Source organism: Primulina tabacum, chromosome 7, assembly GCF_025594145.1.
Source record: "Primulina tabacum isolate GXHZ01 chromosome 7, ASM2559414v2, whole genome shotgun sequence".
Lineage (NCBI taxonomy): Eukaryota > Viridiplantae > Streptophyta > Magnoliopsida > Lamiales > Gesneriaceae > Primulina > Primulina tabacum.
Window position 1 is genome coordinate 30,655,608 of NC_134556.1, and position 16,042 is coordinate 30,671,649.

General features: G+C 35.2%; 1 protein-coding gene across 1 annotated transcript; it reads right to left on the bottom strand.

The window, feature by feature from the left end:
• Positions 1-9,773: 9,773 nt before the first annotated feature.
• On the bottom strand, positions 9,774-11,555 carry LOC142550856 (GRAS family protein RAD1-like). The gene has a single exon (XM_075659903.1). The coding sequence runs from the start codon at positions 11,468-11,470 to the stop codon at positions 9,896-9,898; it is 1,575 nt and encodes a 524-aa protein (XP_075516018.1). The 5' UTR covers positions 11,471-11,555; the 3' UTR covers positions 9,774-9,895.
• Between the last annotated feature and the right edge of the window lie 4,487 nt (positions 11,556-16,042).

Genomic DNA, 16,042 nt, shown 5'->3' on the forward strand with positions numbered 1-16,042 from the left:
AGATGCGTCCCCCTGGGAATAAACAATATTCCCATCTTGAACAGTTGCTTTGGCGAAGAATTCCAAAAGTGCGGTCTTATAGATAATAGCAGGTGCTTCCAGAAACTTTCTGAGTCCTGATTTCTCAACAGCTTTGAACATCTGAACAAGTCCTTCATCCTTGATGGTAAGTACTGATGCAAAGTTGACTTGATAAGCATTGAGAATGTAAGCTCCAGCCATTTCTTCGCCGTGTAAATGAGAGAACTTCGAAGCAGATTATGTAATCAAGATTTCGAAAAAAACAGTAGCTAGAGAGTAAGATTCTGAAAACGTAGAAGATGAAAAGAACTGAAAAGAGCGGTTAATATTCAAAAGAGAATGTACAGCCATCAATGTAAACACAAGGACACGTGTCAATATGTTTATGGTTGAGTATTTGAAAAGTTATGCAGAGCGTGTCAGAGAGATACTAATGATTTCAAAATTTGAAAGGTAATAAAAAGAGCGGGCTGTCCAGTTGGTTACTGAAAAAGACCAGAAGAGGGTTTGTCGTTTTATGATAATATCTACTGGAAATCATAAGATGATGAAATATTTCCAGCAGATTAATACAAAAACCAGTAGACACTTGTTTTATTGAAAAGACCAACATCTTTTCTGCTTTTGACAAGGTATAAAAGTGACAGTCTGAAAAACGATAATGTTCCCCCTAAATTCATGCAACTAATAAATGTGAAGATACACAATCTAAGGGAAGTGACAGATGATTCTTGGTATACGAGTAGTCAGACAGCCGTCTCTTTAGCTTCCCGAGACTCTATAAAAATGCCTGCAAGTTCACAAACTAAGTCATTTAAACTTTTCATCAAATCAAAACAAATGAGCAGTTCAAGTGATCTCTCGGAGTCTTCTCCAGAGTCTGAATCAGCAGAGGATTTCCAGAAGCAACTTCCAGCGTCTCGTAAGAAGATGTTTGAAGACATCCTTTTTCAAGATATGAGGGCTGAGAAGAAAATCCTTAGTTTATAACATGAATAATGTAGTAGATAAACTCACTGTAATGCTTCTGAAAAATCTTATTTTGTCATATCTTGTTTATCTACTGTTTTTATTGACTGAATAAATAGATAATGGATAAGAAACACTCAGTCTGTGTAAATCAGTAGAACGGTTCGGTTGACTTGAGACTCTTCAAATTCTTCAACATTAAATACAACCTGTCTATAAATAAAATAATACCAATTGTTAAGGAAATAATAAATCGATATGTCGGATTCAAGCAATTCGGATGCCTGTAGCAGCACTCATGTCCTGGTAACACCAGAGACACTTCCTCATCTGGAAACTTTAAAGAGGACCATTGAGGAGTATGTTTGGATAAAGGTCATGTCTGTATGGTTCAAAGTGCAGGAGCTGCAGAATATGTATCAGAATGGTTTGGCTTCTACTACTGCTCAAAGAGCAAGAGTCAGGAAGTACAAACAGGAGTTTGAGGTTGATCAGGTTTCTGAGCTTGCTACTTATAGAGTTTTGCTCCAGATGATGCTTTGGAAGGAATGACATCTGCTTGAAAAGATTTCTAGTGCAGAATCCTTTAAAAGGATTAGGAGTCATGAGTTAAGTAACTGGATTTCCGAGTGGCAAGACTCCGTAGGAAATGAATTAGACAATGTAACCTGGTTTCGATTACATTCTAAATAAAATAACAATGGTTGTGACATGTTGTTCCTTTACCTTTTTGCAAATAAAACAATGTTAGTGTAATAAATTGATAACATTCAATCAAATGATAACATCAATAAAATCAAGTTAAATCAATTAAACTGAGTATATTACGAAAATAAGAAAACTTATTTTCAGGCAGAGGTTTTGTAAGGATGTCTGCTGCTTGTAAATCAGTAGAAACGTATTCCAGATGAATGTCCTTCTTCTGCACATGATCTCTTATAAAATGATGTCTGATGTCAATGTGCTTTGTTCTGGAATGAAGTACTGGATTTTGCGTAATTGCAATGACACTGGTATTGTCACAGAAGATAGGTGATTCAGAGGCATGAACTCCATAGTCTTTAAGTTGTTGCTGCATCCATAATATTTGAGAGCAGCAACTTCCAGCAGCGAGGTATTATGCTTCTGCAGTAGATGTAGCTATCGAAGTCTGCTTTTTACTAAACCAGGAGATCAGCCTATCACCAAGGAATTGACAAAAACCACTTGTGCTTTTCCTGTCTAATTTGCAACCTGCATAATCATCATCTGAATATCCAATTAGATTGAAAGATGAATCATTGGGATACCATAAACCGACATTTTGAGTTCCCTTTGAGTACTTCAGAATACGTTTAGCAGCAATATAATGATATTGCTTGGGGTTAAATTGAAATCTTGCACAAATGCAAACAGCAAATAAGATATCAGGTCTACTGGCAGTAAGATACAATAGTGAGCCAATAAGACCACGATACTGAGTTACCTCTGCTAAAATTCCACTTTCATCTTTATCAAGATTGGTAGATGAACCAATTGGATTGGAAGCAGCAGAGCATGCTTCCATACCAAACTTTTTCAGTAGCTCTTTGGTATACTTAGCTTGATTTATAAAAATTTCAGTATCAAGTTGCTTGATCTGTAGTCCTAAGAAGAATGTTAATTCTCCCATCATGCTCATTTCAAACTGATCCTGCATCAATTTAGAAAACTTTGCACAGAGTTTGGGGTTAGTTGACCCAAAAATAATGTCATCAACATAAATTTGTACCAATAGAATATGTTTATTCTTGACTAAAGTGAATAAAGTCTTGTATACTGTGCCAATTGTAAAATCATGATTGATAAGAAATTGTGACAGAGTGTCATACCACGCTCTAGGTGCCTGTTTTAAACCGTACAGGGCTTTGTGTAATTTAATACATGATGAGGTGAAAAATGATCAATAAAACCTGGAGGTTGTTCGACGTAGACCTATTCTTGTAGTAGACCATTTAGGAAGGCACTCTTCACATCCATTTGATAGACTTTGAAATTCTAAAAAGCAGCAAAGGCCAAAAATATTCTGATAGCTTCGAGCTTTGCTACTGGTGCAAAAGTTTCATCATAGTCGATTCCTTCCTCTTGTCTGAAACCTTGAGCCACCAGTGTTGCTTTATTTCTAATCGCAGTTCTTTCTTCATTTAGTTTGTTTCTAAATACCCACCGGGTTCCAATAACAACTTGGTGAGATGGTCTAGGTACTAGAAACCAAACTTCGTTCCTTTAGAATTGATTCAGTTCTTCTTGCATAGCTTCAATCCAACTTGGATCCAGAAGAGCTTCTTCAATTTTCTTTGGTTCATCCTGAGAAATAAAAGCAGCATGCATATATTCATTAATCATTTGCCTTCTTGTTCTCAGAGGTGCTGCTGGATTTCCAATAACCAAAGATGGAAGATGTGATTTTCTCCAAATAAAAGGGTTTAAAGGGATTTCTTCCTGGTTTGATATATTTGGATTGATCTCAGCTGAACCAGTAGCAGGTTATGGAGTGTCTGCTGCTGGTACTGGTAAATCTAATGTCTGTACTTCTGGTTCCACTATTGGAATGTCTGGTTCTGGATTTTGAACGTCTTTGATTCTTGGTTCTTTATCTTCTTCACTATCTGGTTCCAAATGAATCATGTCTAACCTGTTACTCAAATTTGACATATTAGAAATTTCAGGAGCACTGCTGTCTTCATCGAAGACAACATGAACAGATTCTTCAACATTGAGAGTTCTATTGTTGAAGATTCTGAAAGCTTTGCTTACTACTGAATAACCGAGAAAAAGTCCAGCATCTGATTTTGAATCAAATGCAGATAAGTAGTTTTTACCGTTGTTGAGCACAAAGCATTTACAACCAAACACATGGAAATAAGATACATTAGGCTTACTCCCTTTTCATATCTCATAAGGAGTCTGATTATGCCTTTTGTTGATCATTATTCTATTTTGTGTGTAACATGCAGTGTTGATTGCTTCTGCCCAGAAGCGTTGAGAGATGTCTGCATCTGCTAGCATTGTTCTAGCAGCTTCTTTAAGAGTTCTGTTTCTCCTCTCAGCTACTCCGTTCTGTTGAGGCGTTGTGGCAGCTGAATATTCATGATGAATGCCCTGTTCATCTAAGTACAACTCAAGAATTTTGTTAGTGAACTCAGTACCCCGATCACTTCTGATTTTAATAATAGAAGACGATTTTTCATTTTGAATCTTTTTCAGAAGCTTGATCAGGAGGTTACTGGTTTGATCTTTTCCAGCAAGAAATATTACCCAAGTGAATCTAGAAAAATCATCAATAACAACAAGGGTGTATTTCATTCCCCCTAAGCTCATGATAGGAATCAGGACCAAAAAAGTCCATATGCAGTAATTCCGAACACCTAGAAGTAGATTTACTATCTTTGTTCTTGAAGCTGGATCTGATCTGTTTCCCAAACTGACATGCAGAACAGACATGATTCTTAACGAAATTAATATCAGGCAAACCATCAACTATGTTCTACTTCTTGAGATTATTGATTGATTTGAAATTCAGGTGATTCAATCTCTTGTGCCAGAGCCAATGCTTATCAGTAAGAGAAGCAACTAAACATGTAGGAGCAGTAGCATGATCTAAGTTCCATGAGACTTTGTAGGTGTTGCCCTCCCTCTTTCCAGTTAATACAGTAGACTCAGCAGAATCTTTAACTGTGCATATGTGCTTCTGAAAAGCTACAGAATAACCATTATCACACAGTTGACTAATGCTAATCAAATTATAACAGAGATTTTCAACCAGTAGTGCATCATTGATAGTTATGTTACCATGGATAATCTTATCCCTTACCCACGGTTTTACCTTTTGAGTTGTCCCCAAAAGTTATCTTTGGTCCAGTACAACTCATTACTTCTGATAGCAGGTTTTTCTGTCCAGTCATGTGTCTGGAACATCCACTGTCCAGTACATGTAGAGCTGCTTACTTTAGCTTTCTTCACCTGTTCCTACAAACACAAATTTTAGTATCTGGTACCCAATCTACTTGGGATCCAAGCCTTATTAGTCCTTAGGAACCCACATTTGTACAATTTTCGATGATTTTGTACTTCGGGTATCCATAGAGGTGTGTGCAGCAGAGGATCTGTTATTTCTAACAGTATGCATATTGGGATGTTGTTTTTCCCTTCTGTTTGTGTTGTCTGGCCTGTATCTCTTTTGAATAGGTTTAGAATTATAGTACTGGTAGTTTTTAACCTTCATAGGAGGTTGTCCTCTTGAGTTGAATCCTCTACTGGATCCAGCATTCTGGTGAACTTTCTCCTTAGGTTCAACATAGCCCAGACCATAATGCTTTCTTTTTTGTTCGTCTGATTTTCACTTCTTTCAACCTGAACAGTTGGTACTTCTGGTTCATATACCACACTGGATTTAACAAAACAAATGTATTTTGCTTTGCTTGTATTCAGTTCTGGCTGAGTACTTGTTTCAGAAGTGCTTTCAATATTGCTGAATCCGAGACCACTCCTAATCCGGATTGCTTCTGCAATTCTTGAATCTTTTCTAATGAAATAGACGACTTATTCCATGCATTACCAGAACATATATCTTCTGATTTTCAGATCTCATTGTCTGGTAATCTGCATTTACTCTTTCATTCTTAGTTCTTAACTTACTTATCTCAACTTTTAAATCATTGCAGCTATTCTCTTGTAAACAAGTGAACTTACTGACTTGATCTTTTAAGTTTTGATTTTCAGTCTTAACTTCCTCGAATGATTGAGAAAGTCTCGAGTACTCTTCCACCATGTCATGCAGTGCTTTAATCAAATCAGTTCGTATAAATTCATCAGAGTCAAAGTCAAATACCTCTTCAGATGGCGAGTTTGGTTCAACATCCGCCATAAGACATTTGATCTCTTCTGCATTACTTTCACTGGAATGACTTTCTGAGTCAGATGACTCAGAACTGGAATCCACCCATTTAGACTTGCTTTCTTCAGCAATCATCGCTTTGCGGTCTCTTCTGAACTTCTTGTCATTCCTTTTGTATTCTTTCTTCTTCTGATCATCTTTCTTGGGCTTTGGACAGTCAGCAATAAAGTGACTAATCTTTCCACAGTTGAAGCACGCCATATCACCAGGTGGTGAATCCTTCTTGAAGTTCCGATTATGATTTTGGTAAGCTCGGTGATTCTTCTTCATGAACTTGGAGAACTTTTTCACAAAGAGAGACATAGCATCATTGCTGATCTTTTCAGCAGTCTTTTCAGAAGTACTCTCAATGAAGGTAGCAGATACTGCTTGTGGGATGACTACAGCAGCAGCAGTAGTAGAAGTAGTAGCAGCAGTAGCAGCAAGAGCTTTGGTTGGCAGATTTGTTGAGGACTCTTCTCCGCTTCTCACTTCTAGCTCGAACTCATAGGCTTTTAAATCAGGCGAACAAGTCATGTAGCTCCAACTTGTTTAGATCTTTAGAGACTCTCATAGACATTATTTTGACGTCCTATTCTCTAGGTAAAGCTCTCATCACCTTGAGTGCTATTTCTCTGTTGCTATGATCTTTACCAAGAGCTGCTAGTTCATTAACCAGGCTGCTGAAACGTTCATCAAACTCATTTAGAGTTTCACCAGCCTTCATTTTCAGATTTTCAAACTTCTGCATTGCTACAGACAGTTTGTTTTCCTATGTCTGCTCATTTCCTTCACATATTTGAATGAGCTTTTCCCAGATTTCTTTCGCGGTAGAACACATCTTGATTTTACTGAAGGTGTTCTTATCAAGAGTTTTATAGAGAATATCCTTCGCGACATTGTCGAGATTAGCTTTCTTCTTATCTTCGCCAGTCCATTCGTTTCTTGGTTTTTCAACCATTTGTGGTGCACCTTCAGTAACAGCAATAGCTGTATTTGACTTTATGATCTTTAATGGGCCGTCTGTGATGACATACCACATATCATCATCTTGGGGTGCAAGATGAGCTTGCATCCGGATCTTTCAGTCATCAAAATCTTCCTTCGAGTACATGAGAACCTTGCTAAAATGTGCCATAACTGTTGCAAATTTTTGGAACAAGATAAATCTGCTCTGGTACCACTTGTTGGGGATCGATGTAGAGTCTAGAGGGGGGGTGAATAAACTCTTTTCTTTACTGATATATTTTTGCAAAGGGTGCTAGAATCCTGTTAAAGATTGTAGCTGTTCTTGTTCAAGATTCCGTCCAGCATATCACAATAATAAGTGCGGAAAACAATCCGATGGAGTAGGGTGAAAAACAGTAACAGCAGTAGGTAATAGAACAGTAGTTGTTTCTGGAAGTTCGAAGATAAAATCTTCTACGTCTCCCCTTCTGCTGTTTCCAGAAGGTATCACTAAAAGACTTTGGATTTTACAGTACAACACTTATACGCACCCACTTCAGTAGGGCTTATCTTTTGCCTACTGAAACTCTTAGTAACTCAACACAATATGATTCAATATAACAAGGTTCTGAAAAGACTATTTTTCAGTTTACAGAATCTTCTACGAAATATAGTAAAGTGTTTTGCTTGAAGACATGAAGAAATAGCAGTACAAAATGATCTCCAAAGATCAGATATAATATGAAGCGTGTACTGCTTTTCTGCAATTTTGAGCTTAGAAGATGATGATTGATTCGCGGTTGCTCAATGTAGCATTGGATAGATAAAGTGATCAGCGTTGTTCTTCAAAATGGTTTTGATCCATATATATAGATAACTTAAATCCAACGTCTATAATCAAAACAGCTTCTTTGACTTCTGATGAAATCAGCTTTATTGCCTGAAAAGGGTCCTGCAAAAGGTCTTCAGAGCAATTAGTCTGGTTTCATACTAAAACTGGTAAAGTGTAATAAATAACTTCGTATAGCATTAATGTTGCAATAAATACTCGTACTCGATAAAGTAACGGTAACATTTAATAGCACAGAAGACGTTAAGTTACTCTAACTTCAGACTTGGTTCTGCTTCTGGTTAGTCCTGGTTTTATATTGCCTACTGATTTTAACTAACAGCCTGCTGGTTTTGATTCTTATCGCCACAATTAAGTTAAGTCTAACATAGTTTATAACAAATCGTTGCTAATTAGCGACAGTTTAACATACCGTCGCTACAATTCGCAACAGGTTTTTCATAAAGTTCGTCGCTAATTTTAGCGACGGTTTTTCATGATGTTCGTCGCTAAGTTTTCAGTAAAATAAAAAAATTTACTTTTAATAATTTAATAAATCTAAAAAAATTACAATCTGACTATGCTAACAATATTCATAATCTCTAACACTTAAAAATTTACCAAAAATTGAAACGAAAAAATTTATCCTAAATCTAAACTAAAATCGTCTAAGAGAGAAAAATTTTAAATGTTGTGAAGTGTTGTGGAAGAAAATGGACCGAAAACGCGATATTTATAGAAAATTTGCGACAGTTAAGCAATAACTGTCGCTAGTAAACAACCGTCGCTAATTTAATATTGCGACGGTTTTGCTTACAACCGTCGCTATATTTAGCGACGGTTTCAGTAAAACCGTCGCTAATTTAAAAATTACGACGGTTTTACGGATTTAAAACCGTCCCTAAATGTAGCGACGGTTTTAAGCAAAACCGTTAAATCCGTCGCTAAATATAGCGACAGTATTAAGCAAAACCATCGTCATTTTTAAATTAGCGACGGTTTCAGAAATATAGCGACAATTGAAAAAAAGAACCGTTCTTATTTGCCAAAAAAACACGCTAATCGATGACGATTTTCTAAAATCGACGCTCATTGACCCTCCAAAAAATGCTAAAAGACAGCGGTTTTCTAAAAACTATTGTCTTTTGCTTAAAAAAACGCACATACAACAATGATTTTAGTGAAAACCGTTGTTAAAAAGCATAGACAACGGTTTTAGTGTACTATTACAATTGTTGTCAATAATAATTAATAATATTAGTTATATAATTATAATTATATTAATAATAATTAATATTTATTATTGTTACTATTATTACATGATTATATATATATATATATATATATATATATATATATATATATTGCGTTATACTTATTCCGTTTTGATAATTATCATAACAAAAAAGATCTTATAATACAAAACACATCAATATCTTAAAACTTCATTGTCTTATTTTATCAACACACTTTAATAACTTATTTTTAAAATAATATCATACATTTTATAAGACATGAATTTATAAGCTGTTTTAAATAAATATCGCCAAAACACCCTCTTAATCTCACTCATGGTGCTTTCTTGGGCATCAATGCTATTCATCTCTTTTCTCTTTGTCACATTTGATTTTCAAAACATTCATAATTATTTTTCCAATGTTTCAACATGATATCTCATTATATATATTTAGTTAGTTTACCTAGTTTAAATTCTTGTTTGTAATAAAAAAATAATTGTTAATTATAAGTTTGAATTTATAAATGACCTCGATGACTATGACATGATCTTTACACATCATTCACAACGTCAAGTAAATCAATATAATTTCTTTATTTGATAGCCAATATGAAAAATAAAATAAATTTGATCACAAGATAATAATTTCTTTTTATCATAATTTTAGTAGGTGGCTTTTGAGACGATCTCACGTATTTTTATCTGTTAAACTAATCAACATTGTTCATTGTGAGATAGATCAATCATGCTTATAATTACAATAATAAATAATATTTTTGATATAAATTTTTCATGTGTTTAAATGGTTAAATGCCGTCTGCTCTAAAGAAAGCACAAATTGGTACAACAATACGATTGTATACAATATAGACTCCGCGCGATAAAATGGCGTACACAATAACGGTAAACAAATAAACTGGAAAATAATGCCTGCATGCTCTCTCGAATGAAATATGAGGTTAAAATGAATGAGTTTACAGTAAAACAAGAATATAATTCAATTGTTGACTTGCCATGCTGATGCTAGCATTATTGGTCTCCCTTTCCATCCAAGCTGCAGGAAGCCCTTCTCACTTCCCACGGTATAACCATCACACCCATAATCAGATACCAGCAATTTAGCTTGGTTCAAACACTTCAATCCCACCACTTGAAAACCGGCACGACCGAGTTGCCGTCGCCATTGATCTGCCCTTTCATGCCTCTCAATCCTGTTAGAGCCTTCATAGGCTACAACATTTCGGATTTCCTCTGCGAAGTGAAATTCTTCGATCATGATCCTTTGTGGGCTACTTCTTGGGTAGCTGGCCTCGAGGGAATCAAATATGGCTGAATAGTAGTGAAGAGATTCCAAAAATCTTCCAAGAAAGAAAGGTCCATTGTGGTTGGCATCTTGCTCAACCACAGTGAGGAGGGCTGGATTCAGTTTCTTGATTGATTGAAGAATGGTTTTCAAAGACCCTCTACTTTCCTTAACATGCTTGTGTAAGTGCATCATGGCGTTCACAAACAAGGCCTCGCCTTCTCTTAGTTCGAGTTTTTCTCGAGTCAACGACGATATCGACACTTTCTCTGCCAGCAAATGGTACTCAAGGCAAATGCCAAGAGAATTGGCTTCTTCACAAAGTCCCTTCATACTATTTTCAAGATCCATCGGGTCTTCATCCCCAATGATCCCCGTTATTCTGATAAATTTCGGGCCGCCTTCGCTTCGACGTGCCAAAGTTCTCACCAAAGAAGGCCATTGGAGATTATGCTCAATCCCTAGATCAACAATGTGCAAAGAGTCTTTTCCTATCGCTGCTTGAGATATAGCATCATTCGCAGCCAAGAAACCAAAACCGATATAAGGAGTCATTAGGTGTAACAAAGAAAAAGCGTCACTCTTTTCCTCTCTTGTAATCAAGGACACCTCACCAATTACACTCGTGAATGAACCATTCGGGTTAACCTTCTGCAAAAAAGATAGCCTAGAACTCAATCCCTTTGCAAAATAGTGTGAGACTCTCTGCAGAGAATCTCCCCAAGGATTAACACAAGGCCAAATCTGTGCTAATATCGAAATCGCTAGTTGCGTGTCCCTACACCCCACGGCCTCGGCACATGCTAATAGCAAATGCACCAGTTGTAGTCCTTGATCCACTCCATCTGTCATCTCATATCCTGCACTCTCACAAGGCACGAAAAGCCCGTAATCTTTGGTCTCATCTTCTTCAACCATCAGTGGAACATCTGCCTCATAACAAAAATCATCAAGAATGGAAAACTGTAAGGGACTCTCTTCTTGGAATCCACCAAAAATGTCATTTCCTCCATCTGAGGACTTGTTGGCATTATCTCTTTCGAAGCATTCGACGTTAAAGAAAGTGTCGACGATTTCCTCCACCTCAGTTGGTGGCAATTCAATCACTCCATCCATACAAGTAGGCCACATATCCATCTCTTCATCTTGTGATATTCCTCCCCACTCTTCTCCTTGTTCTTGCTCAACTCGAGCAGGGCAAAACTGCCGAATAGCCGAATCTTGATCAAAATTTTCCAATGTAGGAAAATATTGCCATCCATTCATCATGGCTAGCTACCTATGATTAAGTCTTCTCTTTAGTATGATGCTGATTTAAGGTTGCTATGGCTTGCACACTTTTAAAACTATCTCGGACGAGTATATTCTCTTCGGTTGAGGTGAAAGACTATGGAGGACAAGTTGAGGTCTTATGTTTTAAATAGTAATTGCATGTCGAGTTTTTATATTAAATAATTTTTTAAATAAATAAGATTAATTTGCATACACACACAAAAGACTGAAGCATCTTATTTTATAAAATTATTTGAGTTTGATCCATAAATTATAAGACAGACTTATATGCATTGTCAAAATTGAGTTGTATTTTATTGTGAAAGACCAAATATTAATATATTTTGTTTAAAAAAAATGGGAGAATTAGTAACTTATTTTGAGTTAAATCAATTTTATTTTGTCTTGAAAACAATTTGTCCTAATTAATCTCCGGAAATAAATGAAAGTCTTTTGAAAGAAAACGTTAACTTGACAGATTCCAATTCGAAGAATTATTCCTCAATGTTTATATCTAAGCAACAACAATTGTTGTTGATTAAGTTATTATATTTCCATTCATTAGTTAAACCAAAAAGAGTTAGGTGACAAAATTCAAATATTACAATAGAAGCTACAACAACAAATATATTGTCAGGAAAACAGCAGAGACGTGGTGTTTGGATTAGTATACGGACTTGATTCTATGTACTATAATCACCAAATGTAGGTTTTTGTAAAACGAAAAATGTTTGAATTTTAATGGACGTGAATTTCGGTAAGAGTAACGTCGGCATACATATCCTTAATTTTTGCGAATGACGACGAATAAAAATAATAAGGATTCCGGAAATGGCAATGGAGTTGAAATGAAAGAGACATTAGCCGGCCTTGAATGAGAGAGGCAATTGGTGTATGAGGAATTTTGGAATAAAAAGCAAATTAGTTTGCATGAAATAGTGGTTCATGTGTTTGTCAATTTGTCACAACCATCCAAGGTCGGCCAACAAGAAATGAGACAACATTGGTTGGCCTATGCTTGACAAACTCCATATTGGCTAGCTGGATTTCTTTTACTTTTTTTCCTTGTATATTTATATTTATATACCTATAAAGATTTCTTTTAGTTTTTTTACTTATATATTTATATACCATATGAGTTTGATTTGTGAATTTACTTAGTTATCGACTTTTCTCATTATTACTTAATTAATATTTTATTTATTTATTTTGATAACTTTTCGATTTTCTGATTTAATTACCTAATTAACTAATTTATTTAATTGATATATTACTTTGATTTCTTTTTTCCCACTATTACTTTATAATTGATATTTTTTTAAATTTAATTGATACATAACTATACGTTCTTTCAAATAAGAAGTCGAATACTATTGAGTTTTTTTGCTTATTTTTTTTACAGTGCATTCATTCACATGAAAAAGTGGATAACTATTACTATTTTTTAAACCAACAATATTTTTCCTAGGTTTTATAACAAAAAAAATTAACATTTAATTTTTTAAACTTCAAGTTAAATAAACATATAAATTTGTGGTTAGTAATTCGAACTTAATTTTTCTTAAAGTTCAAGTTATATGAATATATAGATTTGTGGTTAATGTTTTTTAAACATATAATATATTTCTATTTTTATAACAAAAAATGGTTTTGTGCTTAATATTTTTAAATTAAAGTTAAATGAATATATAAATTTGTCGTTATTCCATTTATGTTTATCTATAATACTCATACATATATTGTTAATTATCTATTATTTGATTTTCATATGGTTTCAATCTATAAATTTAGATTAAATAAATATTTGTGGATGTTGGTGCTTTATTGTATTTGAAATAATTGTGAGGTCATGTATGAATAATTTTAGTTCTTTATTTTTTGTAATAATCATAATATAATAATAACATATTGTGATTCGTCGACTTATTAAGATGGACATAATCATATAATGTTGCTCTACCATTTGTTAATTTGATTGATTTATATATGATTAATATATGTTCTTAGTTTCTTGAACTTCAAGTTAAATAAATATATAAATTTGTGTTTAGAGATTCAGACTTAATTTTTTAAACTTTAAGTTAAATAAAATTAATTATTTAATTAATAGATTGAAATAACACTATGCATTTTTTCCCTACTTTTAGTTAATAGTTGATAGATTTTTTAAAATTTTATTTATTTATTTAATTGATAATATTGGGATCGGGAAAGAGTTTAGAGGGGGGATGAATATACTTCTTAGAAATATTTGCTTTTAAAATATATTTTCAAACGTTTTTAGGCGGTTGAATTTTTTTTATCTCGAACTGTTAGAAATATGAACCACTTGAAAAGTGCGAAAACGGTTCAAAATTTCTAATGATAGCTTTAATCTGTTGGCACGATTGTTAACAAGAAACGGTTTGAAATGTAAGTGCTCGCGGAAAGTAAAGACACAAGATTTTTATGGGTGTTCGGAGATAAAACTCTCACGTCACCCCTTCTTCCTCTTTAGAAAATATTCCACTAAAAGGCTTTGGCTTTACAAACTTATTGCAACAGCCCACTCCAATCAGGACTTATCACACTGCCTGTTTTGGAACTTTTAATGATTAATTTACACTTCTGGATTTTAACAACTCTCGGTTCACCATACAACACAATCAATCAAATGATCAAAATGTTACTAATAGGAGAGAACACTAAGTTTTGAGTAGCACGAAGTTGATCCTCGAATGATCAGATATCTTTATATAAATAGCGTGCTTGATGAGCGATGAAGTATTTAAACTTTTTGAGCGCTCAGATCTTTGAGTATCCAAGCTTTAGTAGATTGGAAATAGCGTGGTTGAAAAGCTTAATTTTTCGAACTCTTTTTCTGCATTCTTCAACTATGCTTATATAAGCTATCATCCCAATGGTTGGAAAAGATAAATAATGTAAACCTTTAACGCTAGAATGATGTGTCACTATCAGCTGCAACTTCATTAAATTTTCTTCAGCAAACATTTAATGTTCTCTTTGCTTGTGCGGCTTTGAGTCTCGTTCTTCGGAGAGGTCAGATTTCATGGATTGAAAAGCTTCATTTAGATCAAATTGCTTCCGATCAAGAGCAAGAATCGATTAATCCATAGTGTTCATTCTGTCCAATACCTCCTTGTGTTTGTCTTCCTCCACAAATTTATCTTCTTCAGGTTCAAATAGATCGGATGAAGAAATTAATCTAGCCTTGAATGAGGCCAATTGAGAAAAAGATGCTTTTTCGGTTGAATTTGAAGGCTGAGGTTCATCGATTTCGAATGCTAAAACATCAACCACGAGGTCAAATTCTTCAGTCAAAGCAGGGATTGCTTCGCTTGGGACTTCTTGTGCTATCAGACCGGTTGATGGATTCTCAGCAACAAAAGGGACTAGAGGCAGAGAAACAATAGTTACACCGTCATCCTTGGGAGTAGGAGGTGAAAAAAGTAACGGTTCTTGAATAGTGCCTTGAGCAGTATGCAATAACAGATTCAGACTTTGAAGGAGAATAAGTCTCCATGTGATTTGTGTCCTGATCAAAGTCAGAAAAAGATTGCACAACTTCTTCAGCAGAGATGAGTTGTACTTCTGAAAGACCAATATGCACTGAGAGAAGAGGCATAACTGGTTCAGAATCTAGAACAAATGTATCTTCCTCATGGATCTTGTGAGGAGCGATAGAGGGGCCTGGTTCATCTTATTGACAGATTGTCTCAGTAATGGGAATATCCTTTGTTATAATGATCTCGGAAGTTGGTAGGATGTGGACCGTAGCACTGATCATAGCAGTTTCAAATGGTACCTCTACAGTCACAGAAGTAGTAAGTATAACAGGGGATGAAGATGGTGGTACCTGAGTTGTGGATGGATCTTTGATGGTCTCAGAAACCAGCACGTCATCAAGGTTCAAGTCTGAGTCAAACTTGCCCTTTTCTCCAACCTCAGGCAATTGAAATTCCTGTCGCTTTTGAGTGACCATCATTTAGAGTGAGAGAGCGTCCATCTCAAGTTGAGAAATGAAAGACAAGTCATCTTTTACGATTGGGCAAGTAGGAAACATAATTGTTCCTCTTCAATTGAATCAGTGCTCGGAGAGCACTTTCCTTCATCTGTAATTCCAAGAAGTCTCTTCAAATTAGAGGGGTTAGGATATCATATGCTTCCGTCCATTCCAAATGGAGATTTCAAGTTTGGCAGATGCTTTGATCTTGCCGGTTTGAATAAGCGAGTCGAAGGTTGTGACCGTTCGAAATTCAACCCATCTATCAAACATTTCCATTTTCTGCTGAACGATCTCGTTCACTCGCTCGCTTGTCAGAACAATGGCAGTGTGAAAATTGTTGTCTTTTGGTGGATCCTCGAACAAAACTTTCTTCCCCTTTTCTGTGGGATGAATGAGGAAAATACTGGAGAAGGAGGATGTCATCTATGGTTTAGCAATCTTGATCCTTTTGAGTTTTGTTGCTTTAATTGCGGGGATCGAAGGAGGAATCAACGGTGTAGAAAGATGCTTGATCATCTTGATTTTTGCAGCTTTGGGCTTTTCTGACCATTTCTTCTTAAAGA

Excerpts from the sequence above, each read along its gene's own strand:
- LOC142550856 (XM_075659903.1), bottom strand. The coding sequence starts at position 11,470 with ATGATGAATGGATGGCAATATTTTCCTACATTGGAAAATTTTGATCAA.